Here is a 23,849-nt window from a genome sequence, read left to right on the forward strand (position 1 = left end):
CGGGGTGCAAAACAGCATTGGGTCTACCATGCGTTTTACTGGAGATCGTTAACTGCAAAAAGTCCCTGGAGGCTCTGGCGAGGAAGCCAGTCGGGCTGAACCAACACCAGCGCTCAGGCCTCACAATGCTTGGGCACAGGTAGGCGGCACCTTTGGTCCTCTTCTTCACAGCTCAAGGGTGACGGGTGCAGAGGTATGTTCAGGTATCTGTTTTACCTTACTGGAGCTGTGTCAGTAGAGGGGGGCTGCGTGTAGAGGAGTCGAGGGGGGTTGGGGTGAAACCACGATGGGCTCAGACTCTGGAGGGCTGGGGAACATTGTGGGCACCGGTGGCCCACTTCAACTTGGGTCAGAGGCGATGGGTGCAGTGGTGGCTTCAGGTGGCATCTTCCTGGTGAGGGAAGCCAGATATGCAAACCAAGGGCGGTGGGTTTCTTTGATGCTCCCCACCCTGGAATGTAGATTACCAGGTCATCCTTTTGGTTGGTGGTGTATAAACCCCTCCCAGAGCAGGCTTTGTATCTGACCGCCCGAGAGCAAAGGATCTCATCTTAGGGGGGGTCAGACTCTTGTCTGGTGGTGGCAGGCTGGCTCAAACTAGTCAGCAAGCACACCAGAGGCTGGTTGGTTTTCAGGGGGAACCTCTAAGGTGCCCTCTGGGTGCATGTATTGATAAATCCATCACTAACATCAGTGTGGGTTTATCAATACAAGCTGCTTGATACCAAACATCTCTATCTTCAGTCAGGCCATCATGTAGCTGAAGAACTCGTATTGATCAGTGCCCAGCACATGCATTTAAAATGGCTTCCCTCCCCACTTACTATGCCTAGGAATCGACACAGACATAGCACAGTCATGTCTACTCTTGCAGATATGCCCTCACATGTAATATAATGCACCATGCCTTAGATGTGTAATCCCTGCTGCAGGGGTGACTTACATATATTGCATGCATTGTTATGTCATGTTGTGTTTTCACTTTTTTATGCACCAAGATACACAGTCTGCAATGGCAGCCTGCCATGTGCTTGGTGAGGAGACCCTTAGGCGTGGCACAATTCCTGCTGCAGCCCTTGGGGATCCTCTTCAGTACCTTAGGCCCCAGGTACCAGGAGGTAACATTTACTAGGGATTTACAAAGGGTGCTAAAGGGTTTACCAATTGGGGAAAGCACAGTACAGTTCTGGGAAAGAGATCTGGCACCGGGGACCTGGTTGGCAGGAACCCAGTGCACTGTCAGTCAAAATCACATCGGGTATTAGCCAAAAAGGGAGGGTAACCACAAACAGACCTCAGCTTCCCTACACAGTTCCATTAATGGTTAACGAGTCACAAAACCATTGCCTAGTGAGACTGAGAGAGAGGGAGAAACGGAGTGAGACAGTTCAACGTTTACAGTAAAAACAAAGGTATAAGTGAACCAAAGCTCTTCAAATAATTTTCCTTCTTTGGAGGATAACTCAAGATAGGGTTGACACAGTGTTCTGCAGCACCCACCAAACTTGGCAGCCTTCTCTATCTAACACAGCATAGAAGAGTTTCACTTCAGTGGGTAGAGGATAAATCCTTAAAGATGGAGGGTCTCGACGCATGCCAGTCAGCAATGGCTGATAATTATTTTTTTGTGTTAAGTCTATACTGTAATGCAGTATGTACAATGATTCAAGGTCAATGATGGGTGACAAAGGGAGTGCGACATGCACTCTACATTAGCTCTATCTTGGTTTAGTTTCAAACACCCAAGGTATTGGGGGGGAGGGGGGGGGGGGCAAAGTGTTTGATATATTTTTAAGTGTGATTCTCTATAGCTATTAATTAATTAATTTCCTAGCACAGGTAGTGAAATGCTGTAGCGCTAAGAGGTTACAGCTAGTGGGACACTTTAGGCACTCCAAATACATAAATGATACTTCTTCATTGAATTTGTGATCTATTATGTCCCTAGGCGCTACCTATTTTAGACAGTGAATCATCGTACTTTGTGTTTGTCCTTCATTGGATGACGAGGGCTGGATTCACGTATGATCAGCACACTGTCAGTGGTTTTTGCACTAAGCGACACACAGAACGATGATGGAATAAAGAGCAACAATTATTAGTTTACTCCATCATTTGCTCCGGGATTAAATGCGATCAGCCCTACCCAGTTTCCAAACTAGCAGGAAGAACCCCATGACCTTAAATTAACACGAGTAATTGAGTAGCACACAGAATGTGACTGAACTGTTTTGGGAATGTGTGGATCATGAGGCTACTATCTTAAAATCACAGAGGTACATTACCTTAGAACTCACATTTGTGCAGACATCCAACTTTCCTTCCACAATTAACTGCACCGCTTCTTCCATATCCCCCTTTGCAATGGAAAGCACCTTTTTAGCCTGACTCAATGAACATGATGGAAACATCTCAACCAATAGGTCCACTCCGAGTTTTAGTTCATCCTGCTCCTAAAAGAAAAGAGATAGTAAGATTCTATCAAATACAAAAAGTTAAGATGTTTGCGTCTACACTGCTAGACATTCTGTTCTGATGGCAGATTTGAGGGTCTGATTCTCAAGGTGAATGTTTCTGTCTGAGCAAACTACCACAACTGAACATATAGTTTAGCCCTCAAAGGGGACTCAGAGAAACGATTATTATTAAAAATGCATTTTTCAGAAAACTTATTTTTTTTTAAATGGAAAATTGTTACTAAATGTTTATTGTACACAACATCAGGTAATTTATCTTTAAAATTGGTTCTAGCCACTCAATTGGAGTACACATAAATCAAAGTTGTTTGTCACTATTCAATTTAGATTGAGACTATCTTATGGCCCATGCGTCTGAATGTCCCAGTCCAGTTGAAAGTCTGCTCTTAAGTGGTTGATAAAAGGAAAAAAGGCAAGAAGAAGTCTAAGCACAGTAGGCCAATGTGTTGGCTGGTTGTGGCTAAGTTGCCAATCCCTACATGTTCGGTTCTGCAATAATGGAGGATACGTGACATTTACATTCAAGATGGGCAATAAATCTTGAATTTGCATGCGCAAAACTGGGAAGTGGTGGTGTAAAATTATGTAACTTTTAATGCATAATGTGGAAATAAACCACATTCACAAATCTGCAGCCTACCTCATTAATATTAGTGATGTAGGTCTAACTGAGACCCACTAGGATTCCGTATTTTGAAAACTGAACTATTAGGGCATAGGTCAGTTCACAAAATACCAATACATTTGGAAAAGGTAGTGCGTAAATTGTGACCAATTATACCGAATCTTACCCTGTATTATCTCCAGCCTACATGAAAAAGCACACCCAATGCACCAGCAACAGCTTTGCAAATAAGAACATATACAGGGGTGATGATATATAGGGGTGATGAAGCTGACATCCCTGGAGATAAGCCCAGCAAACATATATAGGAATAGACTCAAAGGGTGGTAATGAGCTGGATTACTATCTATCAGATAAAAAAAAAAAAAACAGGAAGACTTGATCCATTGCAATACCCCTGAATCCATTATCAAAGAGTCTCTGAAGCAGAAGGGGAGGTTGTACGCAACACTGGAGACCGTCAAAAGGTCTAGCAGGATTAGAGATCAGATACCACCGTCATTCATCCGCGGCTCACAGAAGACTGAAAGAGCTACAAGCGTGGTGCTAATATCCAGATGACAAAACTAAGATATTGTTCTCCTCTGTGAAAGTCTGAAATTAACCAGTAACAGTAGAACGCAGGGCAAAAATGATATTTGGGAAATGGGGCAGGGGTTACCTTGGTCAGTGTATTAAAAAAATAAAAAAATAAAGTAACCACTTCTTTCTAAACTTCAGGAAATGTGCATAGTGAATATATCAGAATAATGGTAAACTCTGGGAAACTGTGGTGCAAAGGTCTGCAGAGGGGTCCCAGAGTCAAATTCAAAACTCCAGGAGCTCAGCCAATAACTTCTCAGAAGTCGGTATGCAGCTGGCAAGAGAATCGATGGGAAATTGACTTATTTCATACAGCTGGTAGGTATAAAAGGGTTGTCACTGTATTTATATAGTACATCCTACTAGTAGAATGTCTCCAGACTTGTTGCACAGTTTTCATGTGCTTAGCAAATGTGGATGAAAGGACGAAGGCTGATGTAGCGTTTAGGCACGGCACATAATACAAACTCTTGCATTCAGTTCATTTCCAGAACTTAGGGGTAGGACCCAGCAAGGTTTAGCGAAATCAGTAGGTCTATATTTGTATGTAGGCATCTCAGTGCACAGGTATAGTGCAGCTTATTTGGCTGAACACTACAAAGTCTGCAGTGCCTTATTAAAATCTAGATGTCTAGAAAATGTTCTTTATTGAGCAGGGAGTCTGTTTTGCAGTCTTGTCTATGATGCTTAATTCAAATTTGTTGCTGACTAGTACCTCAATTATGATGTGCATTTTAACTGTGAACTTTGTTTTGGAGAATGTATTGAAACAGTTGTCTGAAAGAAGATTAGCTAAATTTAAAGTATGTGTTGTGGTTAGCATCTTTTAAGGCACTGGTTATCCCATGGCCTTCTCACTGTTGGATAGAATTGTGAGTTATATGTAGAACCAGAGATTCCGATGTGGACAGTAGGACCTAGTGGCTGACTAATGGTTGCGTGTTCCTGTTGCACAAGACCCTTTTGGAATACCTTTTTCTTTTTTTTTTTTTAACCAAAGGCTTTGGAGGTTTTTGTTTCAGATGCACAACTTACCATTTGGTGACGAGTGTGCCTTGTGGGACCACCAACAGAAATCATGACTACATGTGGAACCTAAGTATAGAAGTTTACATTGTATAAGGTACTATTCCATGTGGATTTTACTGATGGACTTGGATTACAAAGGCAATTGAAGTAGTATGTTTAACTCTACACATCAAGGAAGAAACTGACACTCTTGTTAATTTTAGCACGATCGCTAAACAATTGAAAGACTGGCGAGCGATACCTATTCATATACATGGTTTCAGGAGACAAAACCATTGGGATGCCAGTATGTGGTATTACTGTTCTAATTGAAGCTTTTGCCATTTTTTTAATGGTTTTGAATGCTTGGTGTATTTGACGTCAAACGTACATACAGAGTTTGTGATGGCTTGAATTTGCACAGTGCTCCATGAGGAGGAAATTCAGGATTCCACCAATAAGCCATGAAGTCCATGGATCTGTGACACTGGCCCTGTATTCAATGTTTACTCTCTTCGTCCCTGCGCTGCATATTGAGGTCATATGCATGCAGACGCCATTTTGATTTGGGGACACACCCCACGCATGCAGCCTTACTTCACAGAAACTAGTTTGACAGTGGAAACAGTGCTCGCACATCTATTGGAACACTAAACGTGGAATCTTCTCTTCAAAACTGGAGTTTTTGCAGCCAGGATTTACTGTTTTTTCCCACCCACTATTTCTGGTGGGGGACAAGAAGTCATTTGTGTACCATTTCTGTCCCAGCCACCGGTATTCCTGTCTGAATTAGGGGAAACCAATACTCCCATGGACACAATGGAGGAAATTATTTGATTCTTATTTAGTTGCTAGGTAGGGATTAATACTGTTCTTGAGTGACCAAAATTACAAGTTAAAACAGAGAGCTGGGAACTTTATAGCCTTATTAAGAACACTTTCCCCATACATGTGATTTAAAAGAATTAATAGACTTACCTATTAGAGACCAACTGGTGAGAAGCACCAATGAATGCAGAGTACAAGAGAAGCTGTTAGCCAAGGACCTTGACCTTGAGGAAGCAACAACCATTGCAGAATCTACGGAGAACGCTTCCATCTGGGTGCAAGAGTTTAGTGAAACACAGTTTGAGGAACATGTAAGTTTGGTGGAGGTGACTAATGAGGGGTCAGGGACGGGTAATGATTTTGCCACAAAGAATCACAATGTTGGAATTAGGAACTCAATGCAACGTATATAGCAAAGATTTTAAATGTTACAGGTGTGGTAGTATAGCACACTTTTAACGGTTTAAATTTAAAATGATTTTGAAAGGAAGTGCAGGAAAAAGGGACATTATGCAAGAGTGGAAAACGTGAATGTGATTCAGCAGACACCAGAAGTTGGAAATAAAGTAATTTTAACTGTGACTGATGGTGGTGTGGTTGTTTGAAAATGAACAAGGATGTGGTGGACGTTGAGAATTTTAATGGATTAAGGTTCACCTTACATCCTGGTACGTGACCAGCATTGGAGTGAACATTTTGAGGACAAAAATATGAAACATCTACGATCAAATATAAACCCTGTTGGTTGTAGCAGAGCCAAGATTGACATGTTGGGTTACACTGTGATGAAAATTCGATTTAGTGAGAGACGGATTGAGGGCAAAGTGTATGTGGGTAAGCGTGGTGATAATTATTTGGGCTGGAGGCAACAAGGGGATACGGGTATTATTCTCAGACCTAATACCGCAAAACCAATTTTGTTGGGGTTGAACAATGAAGATAAGTATGATGTTGTGAGTGAGTTCCCCAAAGTGTTTAGATAGAATTTGAGTTTGTGACATGGATTTGAACACACGATTGTGTTGAAAAGGAATGCTGTGCCATGTGTGTACATTAGAAAGGTACCAAATGTAATGTTAGAACCTCTTGGAACGGAACTGGAAAAACTTTTGAAGTTGGGTTTTATCGATGAGACAGAGACCTCAGAATAGCTTGCCCCTGTTGTCCTTGCTCCTAAAGATGGTGAAAAAGTGTTGGAATGTGTGTGGATCTCAGGGGATTCAATTATCATATTTGGGTGGGTCTTCAACCCTTTCCTACTATTTCATGAACTTTGGCTGTTCAAAGAGGAGCTAAAATGTTTAGTACCTTGGATTTAACCTTGGGGTACCGCCAGATTTCATTGCATGCACTCAAGCCCCCTTACCTTGTGTGCGATTCCGTTTAGGAGCTCATTGATTCTTAAGGATGCTTTTTGGGTTGGCATCTATGGCTATCTGTTTTCAGAGGGTGATGAAAAAGGTGTCTGAAGTTATTCCACAGGTTCTATTCTTCTACAATGACATGTTGGTGTATGGGAAGGACAAGGCAGATCATGCCAAACTTTTGAGGCGAGTGTTGGGGAAGTTGCAATCCTCTGAACTGACTGAGGAAAGACAAATGCAGGTATGGGGTTACGATGGTCACAAACCCTGGTCACACAAATCAATCTTTCCAACATGCTGATCTTTCAATCCCTCTTTTTGCTTGACCACCCCTCACTACTGGAGATGTATATGCAATCTGACATCCACTCGTCTCAACCCACTCATTACACATCTTTGCTTCCACTCTGACCAGCCGGGACATACTCCACCCATCTCCCGGTTCCACCACCACAACATTCTTCTTCACTTCTTTTACTCCGAGAGGCCCTACAAACTTGGATTTACCTTTCTTCACAAAGCCCCGTTTGTTTACCAAAACCACATCTCTTTTCAGCACCTTTACCATGGCCTGGTTGATTGTCCTATCTCTGCCACTGACAGGGGCTGCTGCCTTGGTTGATCCTTGAATGGGGTGCCTGCCCTGGTCATGTCTTTGATATGTCGCAGTTTTGGTCACATATTTCAAAGGAATGGTTCGTTGTGCTGCCACCTTTGAACATTGTGATCTGATTCTCTTACTCCCTGTATCTTCATCACCTAACTCCTCATTGCCTTCCTAGCTCTGGAGCTTTGCAAAGGTTCTATTTTTGCCTCAGAGCTGAGGGTTCCTCAATCTTTTTTCCTCTTTTTTTCCTCCCTCATCCCCCTCCTGAAGGCTCTCCTCACTCTTTTTATCCCACGGGGGTTGGGGACTCAGACTGTTTCCCCCTTCAGCCTCCAGTGCCTTGTCCAGTTGATTGGCTAGCTCAGCCTTGAGGCCGCATGGATCAAGTCCATGCTGCTGCAGTTTGTGTTGACCGGTCCACTACACGCATCTTCATGGGATGGCGAGACCAGCATGGTGGAAGGATTAGGATTTGTGTGAAGCTGTGTGAGCTATTAAGTTATAGTTAGTTTATTTTTGCATAGATATCCTGGATTTCATTATTCCGTTTAATTGCATTTGGTTTTTCTTCCCATTTTTGTTAGCTTTGGGGAGGGAGATGTGTTATGTCTACGATCTTTTAAGGTACTGGTTATCCCAGGGCCTTATCGCTGTTGGATAGAATTTGCAATCATGCTACATCAGTATGTACAATCAGAGATTCCAATACGGACAGATGCGACCTGGTGCCTGGCTGATGGTTGGAAGGTCCTGTTGTACAAGACTCTTTTGTAATAAATAGTTATCAAAGGCTTTGAAGGATTGAGTTTCTGTTTTAGCTGCACAACTCAATAGTATGGCTTAGTGGGCAAAGAAGCGGCCTAGAAAAAGCATTTTTTAGCAACTCAGTGGTGATTATTGCCTACGCCAGGGCAGCAAAACTCAGGAATTGACTTAATCTCCTTAAGATTTTCTTTTGGTAAAATTAGGTCTTTTTAATACAAATCTTTACATCGTTGTGTGAAGAGGCTCAAGGTAGATAAAAACCAAGAGCCAGCAACACATTTAACAAAATTAGATTGTGTACGGTTCGTAGGCACAATAATGAAGTGGAGGGCAAAGTCAGTTGATTTAGAAAGGTAACCACATGCTTTCCACAATTCTCTGATCTTCTGGTGATCCTAGAACACCCTTGTGTCTCATAAATCATCAACGTAATGTTGAAGGAGCACTCCAGGGGGTGGGGCAGGAAGTGGTTGTGGGGAAAGGAAGGTGGGGACGCCTGGTTCTCAAGTGCAAAGTGATGTTGCTTAGAGACAACACACATAGATGATTAACTAAGACCTTTTTGTAAATGTTGGCATCTACTACATACAGAAGAGCAAGTTTGGGGGATAGAGGGTGATGAAATTAATCTACCTAGGACCTTCAAGAGGTATTCAAAGACTTCATCCAAAATTCTTGGGTGGACAATTTAGGAGTAATAGACACCGTACTGGTACTTAAGGTGTGTAAGGTGATAATAGGAATACATAAAGACTTCTTTGGGATACAAAAATAATGTAATGAAAAACACAGTCAGGTACCTCATGACCCCTTTCCAGGTCTCCTTCAGTTTGGAGAATCTAATCGGGGTAATTTAAAACACCTTATAGTTGGGCAATCTTCTTATCCTCTAGGTCTGGGGAGAGGATTATCTCTCCAGTAGTTGGTAGGAAGACTTTTATCAAGTGTGAAGCTGGTTGAGGCGAGACACTTGAAGAGTCCCAGTGGAAGCCTGTTGAGTGCCAGGGATCTGCTGGGAGAAAGTGGAGGTGGGGCCTCCTTACTTCTTCAACTGATATTGAAATATCCAGTCTCAGGCAGTATCGGTGAAGAGACTCCCATTCTCTCAGAGTTAGTAGTGTATCACATCCATAAAGGCATGACACATATAGAAGGCAAAGTTACTGGCTATTATTTAGCCTAACACCTACTTGAATATGTGGCTCTATAATGCAAACAAAATACTCTTGGCCTTGTCCGTAAGTCACAGTCGCAAAGCAATTTGCATGTACTGTGTAGGAACCTGACCCTTTTTTGGTAGGTAAATACCGTGTAACGAGTCCAGGGGTTCCCCAGTGAGTACACTGGGCTTGCTCTGCAATCCCAAAGTGCTCTAATGAGAAGTAGTGTGGTGGAGCAGCCTTAGGCTTAATACAGAGGAGTGCAAGACATCTACAAAACACACAATGGTAAATAAATAAGATACACGACTCAAAAAGGAGATCCACACCAATTTCTAAAAATAGCAGGTATCCTTATATATGTTAAGGCATCAGAGAAAAATCGTTAAGGTTGTTTTTTTTAATAGGAATTCTTTTCACTTTAGAAAGCAGACAGTGCAATTTCAGAGTTCTGCAATGTTATCCTATGGGAGGAAAAACAAGTTCTCCAAACAGGTAGAGCACAGCGACTTACAAGACCAATTGCCAGGAGTTAAGGTGAGTGGTGGGCAAGGTGCAAGGAAGTACCAGCAGTACACCACCAGTGGCATGGGGGAGGTCAGCTGCAGGGTGGATACTAGTGTTGGGTGCCCAATGTTTTTCAATGGAGATCTGTCACTGCAGAAAAGAGGCTACAGGCTCTGTCCAGGAAGCCAGTTGGGCTGAACCACGAGCGGGGCTCAGGTTTTACGATGCTTGGGCACAGGTAGGCACCTTTATTCCCCTTCTCTACGGCTCAGGGGCGTTGGATGCAGAGGTGTCCTTAGGTGTTGGGTTTTCCCTTTTCAGAGCGGTCGTGGTAGAGGGGTGCTGTGTGCAGAGGCTGCATGTGTCATCGGGGAGTCCACGAAGTGTGAAACCACAATGAATTCGGACTCTGGAGGGCTGGGGAACCTTGTTGGCACTAGTGGTCCACTTCATCTCATGTTGGAGACGAGCTGTGCAGTGGTGACTTCAGGTGTCTGATGCTGGCGGTACCAGAAGCTTCCGAGTCCCTTATTTTGAAGATTTCTGGAGAACAGGTCCGCTATTCACGGGAGGTCTTGAGTCTTTATTGAAGGCAGGGACTTCTCCCGGTATCTAGAGTCACAGCTGCAGGACGAGTCGACTTTGGCACAGAATTCAATGAGGGATGCAAAACAGGCCGGCGGGGTTGGTACCAGGCCATTGCTTCTTTTCTCCTCTTCTTCTCTCGCAACTCTTCTGTGTCCTTGGTCTTCTTAGGTCATCAGGATCTGCTTCTCTGGCACCAGGGCCTTCCCTAAATACTGAATCTAGGGGCATTAGGGGTGTGTAGGGCAGTGGCCAATGGGCTACTGACCCTTGGGGTCACTCCATCCCCTGTATGACCACTTCCTGTGGGAAGTATGCATAACCCTGTCCCAGAATCCCTAGGTAGGCCATCTCAAAGATGGCTAAGTCTGAAATATTGTGCTCGCCTCGACTTACCCACCTTAGGGGTAGTACTAGCCTGGAGGTGGTACACCTACCTTGACTAGCTAATTTTCCCACCTGTCTAGGTGCCAAGTGGGCTCTGAACGGGGTGGGGGGCCTTCCTCTCCTGTGAGCGGCAGCCAGATTTGCATTTCAAAGGAGGCAGCCCTTTGTGTGGGTTTCAAATATGAGATGTTTGATACCAAACATCCCTATGTTCAGTGAAGCCAACATATAGCTGGGGAACCCCTATTGAATAGTGCCCAGCACATGCATTACAAATGGCTGCCCTGGCCACTTACTATGTCTGAGAATTGACAAAGACATAGTTGGGGCATATCTGCTTTTGCAGATATGCCTACACATGTAATATAATGCAACCTGCCTTAGGGCTGCAAGGACTGCTGTAGGGGAGACTTACATATATTACATGCAGTGTTATGGGACATGGCACACAGGCTGTGCGCCATGTTGTTTTTTTTACTTTTGACTGCACCAAGACACGCAGCCTGCAATAGCAGCCTGTCATGTGTTTGGTGAGGGGTCCCTAAGGGTGGCACAATTAGTGCTGCAGACCCTAGGGACCCTCTTTATCACCTCAGGCCCTAGGTACCAGGGGTACCATTTAATAGGGACTTACAGAGGGTGCTAAAGGATTTACCAGTTGGGAAAACAATTGTACAGTTTTGGGGAAGGAGATCTGGCACTGGGGACCTGGTTAGCAGGAACCCAGTGCACTTTCAGTTAAAATCAAATCAGATACCAGGTAAAAAGTGGGAGGTAACCATGTCAAAAAGAGGCACTTTTGTACACCCTTGAAAGTCAGGAGGACAGGGTTATCACCAGAAGAACTAAATCATAATTCTAGTCTAGGCAGATGATCTGCACACAGCCCAATTACCATTCACATAGATTTGCTTACAAAGTACAGATATAAAATCTTCCCAGAGCATGACCACGAAGTCAACTGATCAACGACAAAATAAGATTCAGTTTTCATAATTAAATATACCATAAAAGCTTAATCTCAAAGCCACCATTTGTTAAGTGTCCATAAGCCCTTGTCTAATCTGCTGGTAGTTCAAGGTGAACCAAAAAGGACAATAGTCTGAGATGCCCAGGGAGAATTTTGATCTGGGACCCTATGTAAATCAGCTAGAGTCATAAAACACATCTGAAGAATGAGTGATAGTTTCCTAAGAAGGTGGTGTAGGACCTAGTTGGGGGGGGGGGGGGGGGTGGTACATGCCCAAATATCCCACAAGCCCAGAGAGGAGGCAAAACTATATGGTGGAGTAAATCCTAAATAGGCAGTTTCCATGAAGAGAATGAGCATAGGTCACTGACTATGTTGCAATTCAAGTCCCCAGTGACCAACAGTTTTCCTAAGCAGGCACTGAGCAATATAGTGCTCAAACAGGATGAGAAGAAAGCAGACACAGGAGGTAGCTGTATATATTCAGGGAAGTAACAGCGAAAATATTATGTATCTGTAATGAGATTCCACCAGACCCACTGCATGTGATAATGGGGAGTTCAGGTGTGGCGACACAACAAGATCCTAAAGTGAAGCCAGAGAGTATGGCACCTGATAAGCCCTTGCATTCAATCAAAACGACATTACTATTCTAACAGGTGAGCCTTCTGGAAAAGGAAGATGTCAAACCAGGCTTGTTTGACCACTTTTAGAAAAGCCCCTTTATTGTTCTCATTATTTACCCACTATCATTCAAGCAGAGTAAATGGTAGGAGTGGGTGATAACTGGACTGGATTAAAGGCGAAATCACACCATAATTGGTGCGGAGTTTTTCCTTGGAGAAGGTCAATTCTCTTTTCTGATGCAGAAAAGATTACGGACAAATAAAATGAATTCTTAACCAATGTGTTCAACGTGAATTATGAGTCGCCCATTGTGGAAAAAGTGTGAGGTCTCATAGAAGTGGGGTACTTTATTACTACTTCAACATTCGATCAACAAACAAGAATCAGAAGGCATGGGTAATGTGGCGCATTGCAGGACAGACAAAGTCAAGAAGACAAGTGGTGGACCAACTAATGTTCCCTTTAGCCCAGTGTGAGGGCAGGTCCACTGCAAATGTGACCATTTAAAGGACAATAGATGGAATCATGGCACATGCTGGGCTTTGCCCAGGTAAACATTTAGTGTTTTTTGAGGGTGACAACGGGATGCCTCTAAAATCTGGTGTGAGAAAAATCAAACCTGCTTGTGCAGTTTGGCACTACCAACAGTTCATTCAAAACCAAAGACTGATGGTGCACTAATGAAGTCTTTTCCTGGTTTGCTGCGCTCTGTCCATAAAATCAGGCTAAAGTGAAATTTAGTTGCTGTCGGAGATTTGTGGCATATATAGATATAACACAGGGCTTAGTTTCTCTTCCACCCATGCTGCCTCTGCCGTGTCAAAGCATGAAGAGTTACTTCCTTCCTAAAAAGTCCTGTAAGTCTAGCGGGGAATAGTGCAGGTGTATACCGGACTAGAGTCATCAAACTAGACTTATGTTTTTTTCTCACTCTTTTAATAGTTTTTCATTTAGCTCAAGATAATTCAAACTTTTTGGCATTCACTGGACACCTTTAGATATCTTGGACACGTTACTCTAAATAATCGGTGGTTGCGGATCTCCTTTTCACCAGTTCCAACCCTTTTATTGCCTAGCCTCTGGCTACATATTCCTGCATTCCCCCAAATCAATAAGCCAGCCACTCACCAAGCCCCAACCACACTGTCTTTCTTGCTGTTCAGTCCCCTCTCTGTACTTCCACCACTGAACCCAGACTTTACCGAATTTTCACATACATCAACTCTTTTTTGTAAATTAATTTTTATGCTTCAGCACACCAGTCCAGATTTTGGGCCTATCTATGAAGGGGACAGGGGCACTACCCCACAATTTCACCAGGTCCTCTTTGTGACCACTAGGGCACTATTGCATAACAAGAGATCATGTTTAGATGATGTTTGTTGCTTCCATGTTTCCAGAAGTGCCACTTGTGGTGTAATATCCACCTTTATCCCTCAAACTCATGTGAGATTTCTTGTACCCCTACTATCCACAAAATGGTTGTATTTGTGGACAATCCCACAGGATACACATTAAGGAGCTTCTTTGGACACAATGATCTAGGCTTATGCTTGATGTCTTTGAAGGATACTGTCTGGATTTGCACTAATCTAGTGTAATCAGGAAAGACTATTATGTGATGGAAGTCACAGCAGACTGCTTCAAATCCATGCGTCACTTTTAAGGGCTTGTTGCCATCTTTATAATTGAGCATTTTGGTGATAATCAGCCTTTGTGCTGCCATGGGAGAAGGATTGCGGATTGAGTGTGCAACTGACACGCTTCACATGAAGCATGATGAGAGTTTCTGCTAAAACAATGAAGTGTAAAACAATGCTGAAGAAGGGTTCAGGTCATTCACCCTCCACTCCCTTTAGAAATCCCATAAAATGTATGTTATTTTGCCTTGCAAAAGCCTCTAGGCAGATTGGCCATAGAATTCTGCAGTTGTTTGAGTGTTTCCTCCAGATTAGAGAGGACAGTTTGTGTGTTGACGACTATCAGCTCTGTTGCAGAGATTGTGGTGTGCATGAGTTATATGAAGACTAGTCTCTCCATCTTTAAGACAAGTGGCTTGCCTTAAGAATAACCCCAATGGCCGAAGAAAAGCAAACCTGTTCAATAACAGAAGCAGCAGAGCTATTAGTACCCATGGGCGCAGAGGTGGTAGGTGCAGCACTCTTCACCAATTTGACAAGGTTGCTCTGATGGTGGAATGTGGAATTCTTTGTACTTGGACATTATTTTGGTGCACAAAAAGGCATCAGGTTTTGATGCTGGGCCACTGAGAGAGGTCACAACCGTCAGGTGAAATGCAGACAGTAGTCCCAAAAACAGATGATTATGAGTCGATAAAGGCAAGTGTATGTTCCAGCTTGCCATTTCTCAGCTGATGGAGAAAAGATGTCCTGGCTGAGGCCTCATCTTTGTATCCAAAGAAGTGTATCCCAGCTCAGGGCCCATTCCAGAGACCACAGTAACATGGTGATCCACCCACCTACAGAACCAAAGGGCCGTGGATTTCAAGGAAAAGGTTGTATGCAGATGGTTTAGATTGCTACTGTGAATTCTCCTCTGTGGGGGCTAATCAGGTTTACCCGTCACTGTTTGCATCAGAGCGTCCCCCCAAAACAACACCCCCAGTACCAGTGGTCAGGCTAGTTGGTGGTTGAGGGAAGGCAGAGGAGGATCCACCACCCCATCAGGACAGAACAACCTCTGTCGTCACAATTAGGGCTCAAAGTCTCACTTCTGTTAAGGACACCTGGCATCAAGGTCCTACAGTAGTAGTCTAGGGATGCAGGTGGTGGGTGCCATCCCAGCCTAATTTTGCCTAGTCAAAACTCCTGTACAGCTTCTGTGCACCAGCACAATCCGCCTCTTGCCATCTGTGGCCATCAGCTGTTTAATGCTAGGGTAGGAGAACATAAGCAGCTGGAGCGAGGGTGGTTTCCATTTGGAAAGAGGAGAGAGGAGCCAAAGTAGGCATCATGGCCCGCACCACACTGACCATGCAATGGCAGTCTGCTCAAGGCCGAGCCAAACTGCACCATATTGGGATGACACTGTGCAAGTACTATGCCCCAGACTGAGTTACCACCTCTGAATCAGTATGGGTGCAGTGGGGTCTGAGTGACAAGCAGGTGAATGGAATTCCCTTCTGACCCCCAGCAAACTGGTTGCAACAGTTATGCCTCTGAAATCCACCCACCTCCATGGCAAGTGCTACCAGCGCCTCCAGCCCCAGTGTGGATGCAGCTGTAACTCTATGGGGCGAAGGAGAGGGTTCTGGGAAGATACAAGTGCCGACCCACACTATGCAGCAGTTGTTTTGCAGAGGCTGATTCCCTCAACACTGGGGCCTTCAGCTGCAGGCCAGCCTGCCTCGCGCCCATGCAAAAGTTCCAGTCAACAGCTTGGAGGTACAAGTCAAAAATGTATGGCAGCTAGATAGATTAGTCTGGAAGTGGGAAGTGTGAAATTTGAGAAGGATGTTATGATTTATCAGTAGGGGGACAGAGGGCCCTTAAGAAGTATCCTCCATTTCAGACCATCAAGCCACATCCCCAGATTGCTTGATCACATGGCTGGTGTATGGTCTGAGATGGAAGTCAGCATCCGTGGTTATTCTATTACTTTTTACTGTGGGTACCATGGAGGGAAGGTGCCAAGTCCCGTAAGGTATCAAGGTGTCGCTTTTGTGCAAGTCAGAGTTCACAGGAGGAAATTTCTGTCTTTCCAATCTTTAGTGTAATATGGTTGTGATCTCCCAGTCACAAATGGTGATGACAACACCTAAATGTCCCGCCATGTTTGAGGGGAGTTCATTGATCATCAAAATCTTGGTGTTATCAACACAGTTAGCCGGTCACTAAAGAATTTGTGACTGCCGTCTCTCAAGGAAGTTAGTGAAGGGGAATGGTGAAATCACAGTTCTGAGGAACTCTTGATATAAAATAAAAACAAGGTGGAAGATACAGTAGAAGAGATCTCAGAGTTTGGAGAAGGAGGGAGAACCATTTAAGAAGCTATCCTGCATTTCAATACACTGAAGATGATCAAACAGGGAAGCTAAATGTTCCTTACCCCAATTTATCAAATGCAACAGAGAATTCCTAAATTTTTGTCCACTTGGGATTTGAAGTCATGGTGTGTTGATGGAGTACATTTTCCCACAGTGGGAGAGCAAGTAACTTTGGTATCTACTCAGAGTCTGTGGTCCTCAATATATTTATTCAGTTGGGTGAAGACGCTCTTGCAGTCTGTTCAATCAGAACTGTTGTTGCACAATAGGTCTAACGTTTTCAAGATGTTTTGGGCTATGCATGGGATTTCAAGAGTGGCCTAGTACTAGAGGTCTAGGTCATTTGGGTAAATTCTGTTGCTGGAGGGATGGTACATACAGTTAGAGCCTATGAGGAGAAAAAAAAAAGCAGCTTTTGAACATTACTGGTTTCCAGGGGTCAGCCTGTATTGGAACTGACAGTAACAAGCTTCAAGAAGTCAATGTTAGCTATGAAATATATGTGGATGGTGAAGGCAGTGATAGAGAGAGTGGGGCCTATGGTCGGCTAAGGAAGTTGTCCAGTTTGATCAAAATGTAGCACCACATCTCTTTCTTTGAGTGTGATGGAGCTTTACTATATTCCAAGTTGTATTTTGTATAGAACTGACTGATGTTTCGCCTCTATTTTCATTCAATAATAGTTAAGATGAAAGTATGAGTGGCATCAAAGTTTCAGTAAATCTCTAACCCAGTGGCTGAAGAGAGGGACTGAGCGACTGAATGAGGTAAAGGCCTGTAACAGCAACGTTGTTGTGAGAAGGTTTTTGAATGTGGTGTAATCCAATGTACTCCAGCAGATATTCAGGCTGCTTGTAGCAATTTTGGATCAATTAGGCTTTCATGGATGGGTTTTGATAGAGAAAGGACCAAAACAGAGATCACTCCAAGTGAGTAGGTATGGACTGTGGGCTCCAGGCCTTGTGGTTGCTGTTCAGAGAATGTCTGGCTGTATGAGGTGGACTGTAAAGCAGTAGCAAAGGTAAAGAGATTCAAAAAAGAAGGAAGGGTCTATCGTTCCTTTCAACAGTCAGGCAGGTAGAACTACATGTTGAAATCCACAACTGCAATTAGGAAAGGGTGCTTATAGACTACTGAAGAGATGTACCACCAGGACTTGTGGAAGAAGGACCAGATGGGGGAAGAGGTCAGTAGACTGATATTAAGAATGGTGTGTATTGGTGTGTAAAGCAACATCATAACAAAAGGAGCTTGCAGTCTGGTCCTGGGGTTTTCTGAAACAATCATGTCATGTGTGAATTTGCAAATGATGACCAGGCCCCTTGCTCTCCAGTTAGATCAATTTTGAAGGAGAATTTATCTACTTGGCATTGCCGCAAGGATGGCGGGAACCACAATCAAATCCAAGTCACTGTAAAACAGGAGCAAGATTAGTTTTGTCTTGCGATCAGAAGGCGGATTTCACTGAAAGAAGTACCATATTCGGGCTGGTGTATAAAGAGAGAGGGAAGAACTCCGAGGTGGTAAAGGGATGAAGAGATTTCGGGCTTAGCTTGCCTTCAAACCATCTCACCCACCCAAGTGTAGAGAGTTTTCAAAAAAAGGCTGTGAAGGTAAGGTTAGTGACAGGACAAATGTGATTGTATGAGGGCAATTTATTTTTCACGGGGGGTTGTGAGATGGGTGGAGAAAATGAAGATAACTCTGTCATCATGCTTAGGCATTGTGAGAGAAGCGAGTTATAGCGATTAGTAAGGTGACATGCCTGACTGAAATACGAGTATTCAGGAGAATCAGGTGGGGTTTTTAGAGGAGGGGGTCTTGATGAGTAGCATACTGGTCAAGAGGTTGGTGGGGCCTGAAGGAGAGCCGCAGTACCAGCGGTTTCCCTATACAATACAGGAATATAAACTATAATAATTTAGGTTTATAGTTAAGTGTGATATTTGTAAACTTTGCGTTGGGCCACTGTGGGACTGTCCAGTGGGTACTACAAGTAGGCTTCTGATCTCAATCCTTCATGGCAATGGCCTAGAGTAAGTAAAAGTTATTAGACACCAAATTAGGGATGTAGGGCAGTTCGGACAAAGTGGATCAACCTACACTCTGTGGGCATCTTCGGTAATTCTATTTATGCAACCTTCATAGCTTTACTTAACTGAAAATAATAACACAGGGTTAGCAAAGAGAAAAAACCTTTGAGTGCAACTTATCTAGCATAAGGAAAGTTTCATTAATATGAAGATTATGCAACATTCAGAGGGTCTTAAACTCTGACAAATTTGCTTCAGAGAAAGGAAACGTAGACTAGCATAGGTTGATGTATGCAGGTGCACTGGAATGAAGTTATTTTTCGGCTGCTGTGTTTTCTGCATAATTATTTATTTATCGCATTTACAACACAATCTGTTGCGCAACTGCAGATTAACAAAAATGAAAATGTCACTTACCCAGTGTACATCTGTTCGTGGCATCAGTCGCTGGAGATTCACATGTTCTGCATAGCTCGCCATCTGGTGTTGGGTCGGAGTGTTACAAGTTGTTTTTCTTCGAAGAAGTCTTTCGAGTCACGGGACCGAGTGACTCCTCCTTCTGTCTCCATTGCGCATGGGCGTCGACTCCATCTTCGATTGTTTTCCCCGCAGAGGGTGAGGTAGGAGTTGTGTTGTAGTAATAGTGCCCATGCAATGGAGTGACTAAGTATGTACCTATTTAAGGTTAAAATAATATATATACAAATGTACAAAGTTGAAGCTAACTTCCAAACTGCTACAGGCTCCCGGGGAGGTGGGTGGGCACATGTGAATCTCCAGCGACTGATGCCACGAACAGATGTACACTGGGTAAGTGACATTTTCAGTTCGATGGCATCTGTCGCTGTAGATACACATGTTCTGCATAGACTAGTAAGCAGTTATCTCCCCAAAAGCGGTGGCTCAGCCTGTAGGAATGGAAGTGGTTTGAAATAATGTTCTTAACACGGCTTGACCTACTGTGGCTTGCTGTGCGGATAACACGTCTACACAGTAGTGCTTGGTGAACGTGTGTGGCGTAGACCATGTGGCTGCCTTACATATTTCTTGCATTGGGATGTTTCCTAGAAAGGCCATGGTAGCACCTTTTTTTCTGGTTGAGTGTGCCCATGGTGTAATGGGCAGTTGTCGTTTTGCTTTAAGGTAGCAGATTTGGATGCATTTAACTATCCATCTGGCTATACCTTGTTTTGAGATTGGGTTTCCTGCATGAGGTTTTTGGAATGCAATAAATAGTTGTTTAGTCTTTCTGATGTTTTTCGTTCTGTCAATGTAGTACATTAATGCTCTTTTGACATCTAATGTATGTAGTGCCCTCTCAGCTACGGAATCTGGCTGTGGGAAGAACACTGGTAGTTCCACTGTTTGATTTAGGTGGAACGGTGAAATAACCTTTGGTAAAAATTTAGGATTAGTCCTTAGGACGACTTTATTTTTGTGTAGTTGTATAAAAGGTTCTTGTATTGTAAACACCTGAATTTCGCTTACTCTTCTTAGAGATGTAATGGCGATGAGAAATGCAACCTTCCAGGTTAGGAACTGTATTTCGCAAGAGTGCACGGGTTCAAAAGGTGGACCCATGAGTCTTGTTAAGACAACATTCAAGTTCCATGAAGGAACATGTGGTGTTCTTGGTGGTATAATTCTTTTAAGGCCTTCCATGAATGCTTTAATGACTGGTATCCTATATAGGGAAGTTGAATAGGTAGTCTGCAGGTATGCAGATATTGCCGCAAGGTGTATTTTAATGGAAGAGAAGGCTAGGTTAGATTTTTGTAAGTGAAGCAAGTAACCCACTACGTCCTTTGGAGTTGCGTGTAAAGGTTGGATCTGATTATGATGGCAGTAGCAGACAAACCTCTTCCATTTACTTGCATAGCAGTGCCTAGTGGACGGCCTTCTGGCTTGCTTTATGACGTCCATACATTCTTGGGTAATTTGTAAGTGTCCGAATTCTAGGATTTCAGGAGCCAGATTGCTAGATTCAGCGATGCTGGATCTGGATGTCTGATCTGTTGGTTGTGTTGTGTTAACAGATCCGGCCTGTTGGGCAATTTGATGTGGGGTACTACTGATAGGTCTAGCAGTGTTGTGTACCAGGGTTGCCTTGCCCAAGTTGGTGCTATTAAAATGAGTTTGTTTTGACTCAATTTGTTTACCAGATAAGGAAGGAGAGGGAGAGGAGGAAAAGCGTAGGCAAATATCCCTGACCAGTTCATCCATAGGGCATTGCCTTGGGACTGCCTGTGTGGGTATCTGGATGCGAAGTTTTGGCATTTTGCGTTCTCTCTTGTTGCAAACAAGTCTATTTGAGGTGTTCCCCAGAGTCTGAAGTAAGTGTTTAGAATTTGGGGGTGAATTTCCCATTCGTGGACCTGTTGGTGATCTCGAGAGAGATTGTCTGCAAGTTGATTCTGGATCCCTGGAATAAACTGCGCTATTAGGCGAATGTGGTTGTGAATTGCCCATCGCCATATATTCTGTGCTAGAAGGCTCAACTGCGTTGAGTGTGTCCCCCCCTGTTTGTTTAGATAATACATTGTTGTCATGTTGTCTATTTTGACAAGAATGTATTTGTGAGTTATAATTGGTTGGAAAGCCCTTAATGCTTGAAAAACTGCTAGCATTTCTAGGTGATTTATATGCAGTTTTGTTTGATGTACGTTCCATTGTCCTTGTATGCTGTGTTGATCGAGGTGTGCTTCCCCACCCTGTCATGGAAGCATCTGTTATTACGCATTGTGGCACTGGGTCTTGGAATGGCCGCCCTTTGTTTAAATTTATACTGTTCCACCATAGAAGCGAGAGGTAAGTTTGGCGGTCTATTAACACCAGATCTAGAAGGTGACCCTGTGCTTGTGACCATTGTGATGCTAGGCACTGTTGTAAGGGCCTCATGTGTAGTCTTGCTTTCGGGACAATGGCTATGCATGAAGACATCATGCCTAGTAGTTGTAATATCATCTTTGCTTGTATTGTTTGTGTTGGATACATGCGTTGTATGATCTTGTTGAAATTTTGAATTCTTTGTGGACTTGGAGTGGCTACTCCTTTTGTTGTGTCTATTATGGCTCCCAGGTATTGTTGTACTTTGCAAGGCAAAATGTTGGATTTTGCAAAGTTGACGGTGAACCCTAGTTTGTAAAGGGTTTGTATGATTTGATTTGTGTGTTGTAAGCACTTTGTTAGTGAATTGGTTTTGATTAGCCAGTCGTCTAGATACGGGAATACATGTATTTGCTGCCTTCTGATGTGTGCAGCCACTACTGCTAGACATTTTGTAAAGACTCTTGGTGCGGTTGTTAAACCAAAAGGCAATACTTTGAATTGGTAATGTATTCCTTTGAATACGAACCGTAGGTATTTCCTGTGCGACGGATGTATTGGTATATGGAAATACGCGTCTTTGAGGTCTAAGGTTGTCATGTAGTCCTGTAGTTTTAGCAATGGTAACACTTCTTGTAGCGTGACCATGTGAAAGTGGTCTGATTTGATGTAGGTGTTTAATATTCTGAGGTCTAGGATTGGTCTCAGTGTTGTTTTGTCCTTTTTTGGTATTAAGAAGTACAGTGAATAGACTCCTGTGTTTGTTTGTGTGTTTGGTACTAATTCGATTGCATTCTTTTGCAATAGTGCTTGAACTTCTATTTCCAGGAGTTCGGAATGTTGTTTTGATAAATTCTGTGCTTTTGGTGGTATGTTTGGAGGGAATTGTAGGAATTCTATGCAATAACCATGTTGGATAATTGCTAAGACCCAAGTGTGTAGTTATTTCCTCCCATGCTTTGTAATATTGACCTATTCTTCCCCCCACTGGTGTTGTGTGGAGGGGGTGAGTGACATCTGAGTCACTGCTTGGTTGTAGGGGTTTTTGGGCTTTGAAATTTTCCTCTATTCCTAGGGAATTGCCCTCCTCTGTATTGGCCCCGAAAGCCTCCCCTGTACTGTCCCTGGTAGCTGGACGGTGTTGCCTGCGAGGTGCTGGCTTGTGTGGCCTGACCCCGAAACCCCCCTCTAAAGGGTGTCTTGCGGAAGGTGCTGTAGGTTCCTCTGCTCTGCGGGGAGTAGAGTGCGCCCATGGCTTTAGCAGTGTCAGTGTCTTTTAAGTTTTTCGATTGCCGTGTCCACTTCTGGTCCGAACAGTTGTTTTTCATTGAATGGCATATTGAGCACTGCCTGCTGTATCTCTGGTTTGAACCCAGACGTTCTTAGCCATGCGTGCCTTCTAATGGTCACAGATGTATTAATTGTTCTTGCAGCTGTGTCTGCCGCGTCCATAGAAGAACGTATCTGGTTATTTGATATGTTCTGCCCTTCCTCAACCACCTGCTTTGCCCTCTTTTGTAGTTCCTTGGGAAGATGCTCGATGAGGTGTTGCATCGCATCCCAATGGGCTCTGTCATAGCGCGCAAGTAGTGCTTGAGAGTTAGCGATGCGCCACTGGTTTGCAGCTTGTACTGCGACTCTTTTCCCAGCTGCATCGAACTTGCGGCTCTCTTTATCTGGGGGTGGTGCATCCCCAGATGTGTGGGAGTTGGCTCTTTTCCGAGCTGCTCCTACTACGACGGAATCTGGTGGCAGCTGTGTGGTGATGAAAACAGGGTCTGTAGGAGGTGCCTTATACTTCTTTTCCACCCTTGGCGTTATTGCCCTACTTTTGACTGGCTCCTTGAATATTTCCTTTGCGTGCCGAAGCATACCTGGCAGCATAGGCAGGCTTTGGTAGGAGCTGTGGGTGGAGGAGAGGGTGTTGAATAAAAAGTCATCCTCGACTTGTTCTGAGTGGAGGTTTACGTTGTGGAATTGTGCTGCTCTAGCCACCACTTGAGAGTATGCTGAGCTGTCTTCTGGTGGTGAGGGCTTTGTTGGATATGCCTCCGGGCTGTTGTCCGACACTGGGGCGTCATATAAGTCCCAAGCGTCTTGATCCTGGTCACCTTGGCTCATGGTGGTGTGAGCCGGGGAATGTGACGGAGTTTGCGCTGGTGAGACGTTAATTACAGGTGGAGGAGAGGGTGGCGGAGTCACCTTTTTCACCATTTTTGTTTGTGGCGCCTGGTCTGTTTGAAACTCCAGTCTCCTTTTTCTCCTAATAGGGGGAAGGGTGCTTATTCTTCCCGTTCCCTGCTGTATGAAAATACGTTTTTGCGTATGGTCCACTTCGGTGGATTGCAGCTCTTCCTCAAACCTATGCTTTCGCATCTGAGAGGACAGTGATTGTTCCTCTGTATAAGAGCCTGGACCTGGGTCGGTTACGGGTTGTTTCGGCACCGAAACCCTGCCTGTATCTCTTTTCGGCTCCGAGGTGGCTTTTTTCT

General features: G+C 43.9%; 1 protein-coding gene across 3 annotated transcripts in view; it reads right to left on the reverse strand.

Annotated features, from left to right (window-relative positions):
* Nucleotides 1–23,849, reverse strand: part of CUEDC2 (CUE domain containing 2) — a 159,110-nt gene that overhangs the window by 57,330 nt on the left and 77,931 nt on the right. For 2 of the 3 annotated variants that reach the window (XM_069240344.1, XM_069240345.1), the window contains exon 6: nucleotides 2,286–2,453. In XM_069240344.1, the coding sequence (XP_069096445.1) occupies nucleotides 2,286–2,453 (168 nt within the window). The remainder of the gene's footprint in view (nucleotides 1–2,285; nucleotides 2,454–23,849) is intronic. The other variant, XM_069240346.1, reaches the window with a different exon arrangement.

Source organism: Pleurodeles waltl, chromosome 6, assembly GCF_031143425.1.
Source record: "Pleurodeles waltl isolate 20211129_DDA chromosome 6, aPleWal1.hap1.20221129, whole genome shotgun sequence".
NCBI lineage: Eukaryota > Metazoa > Chordata > Amphibia > Caudata > Salamandridae > Pleurodeles > Pleurodeles waltl.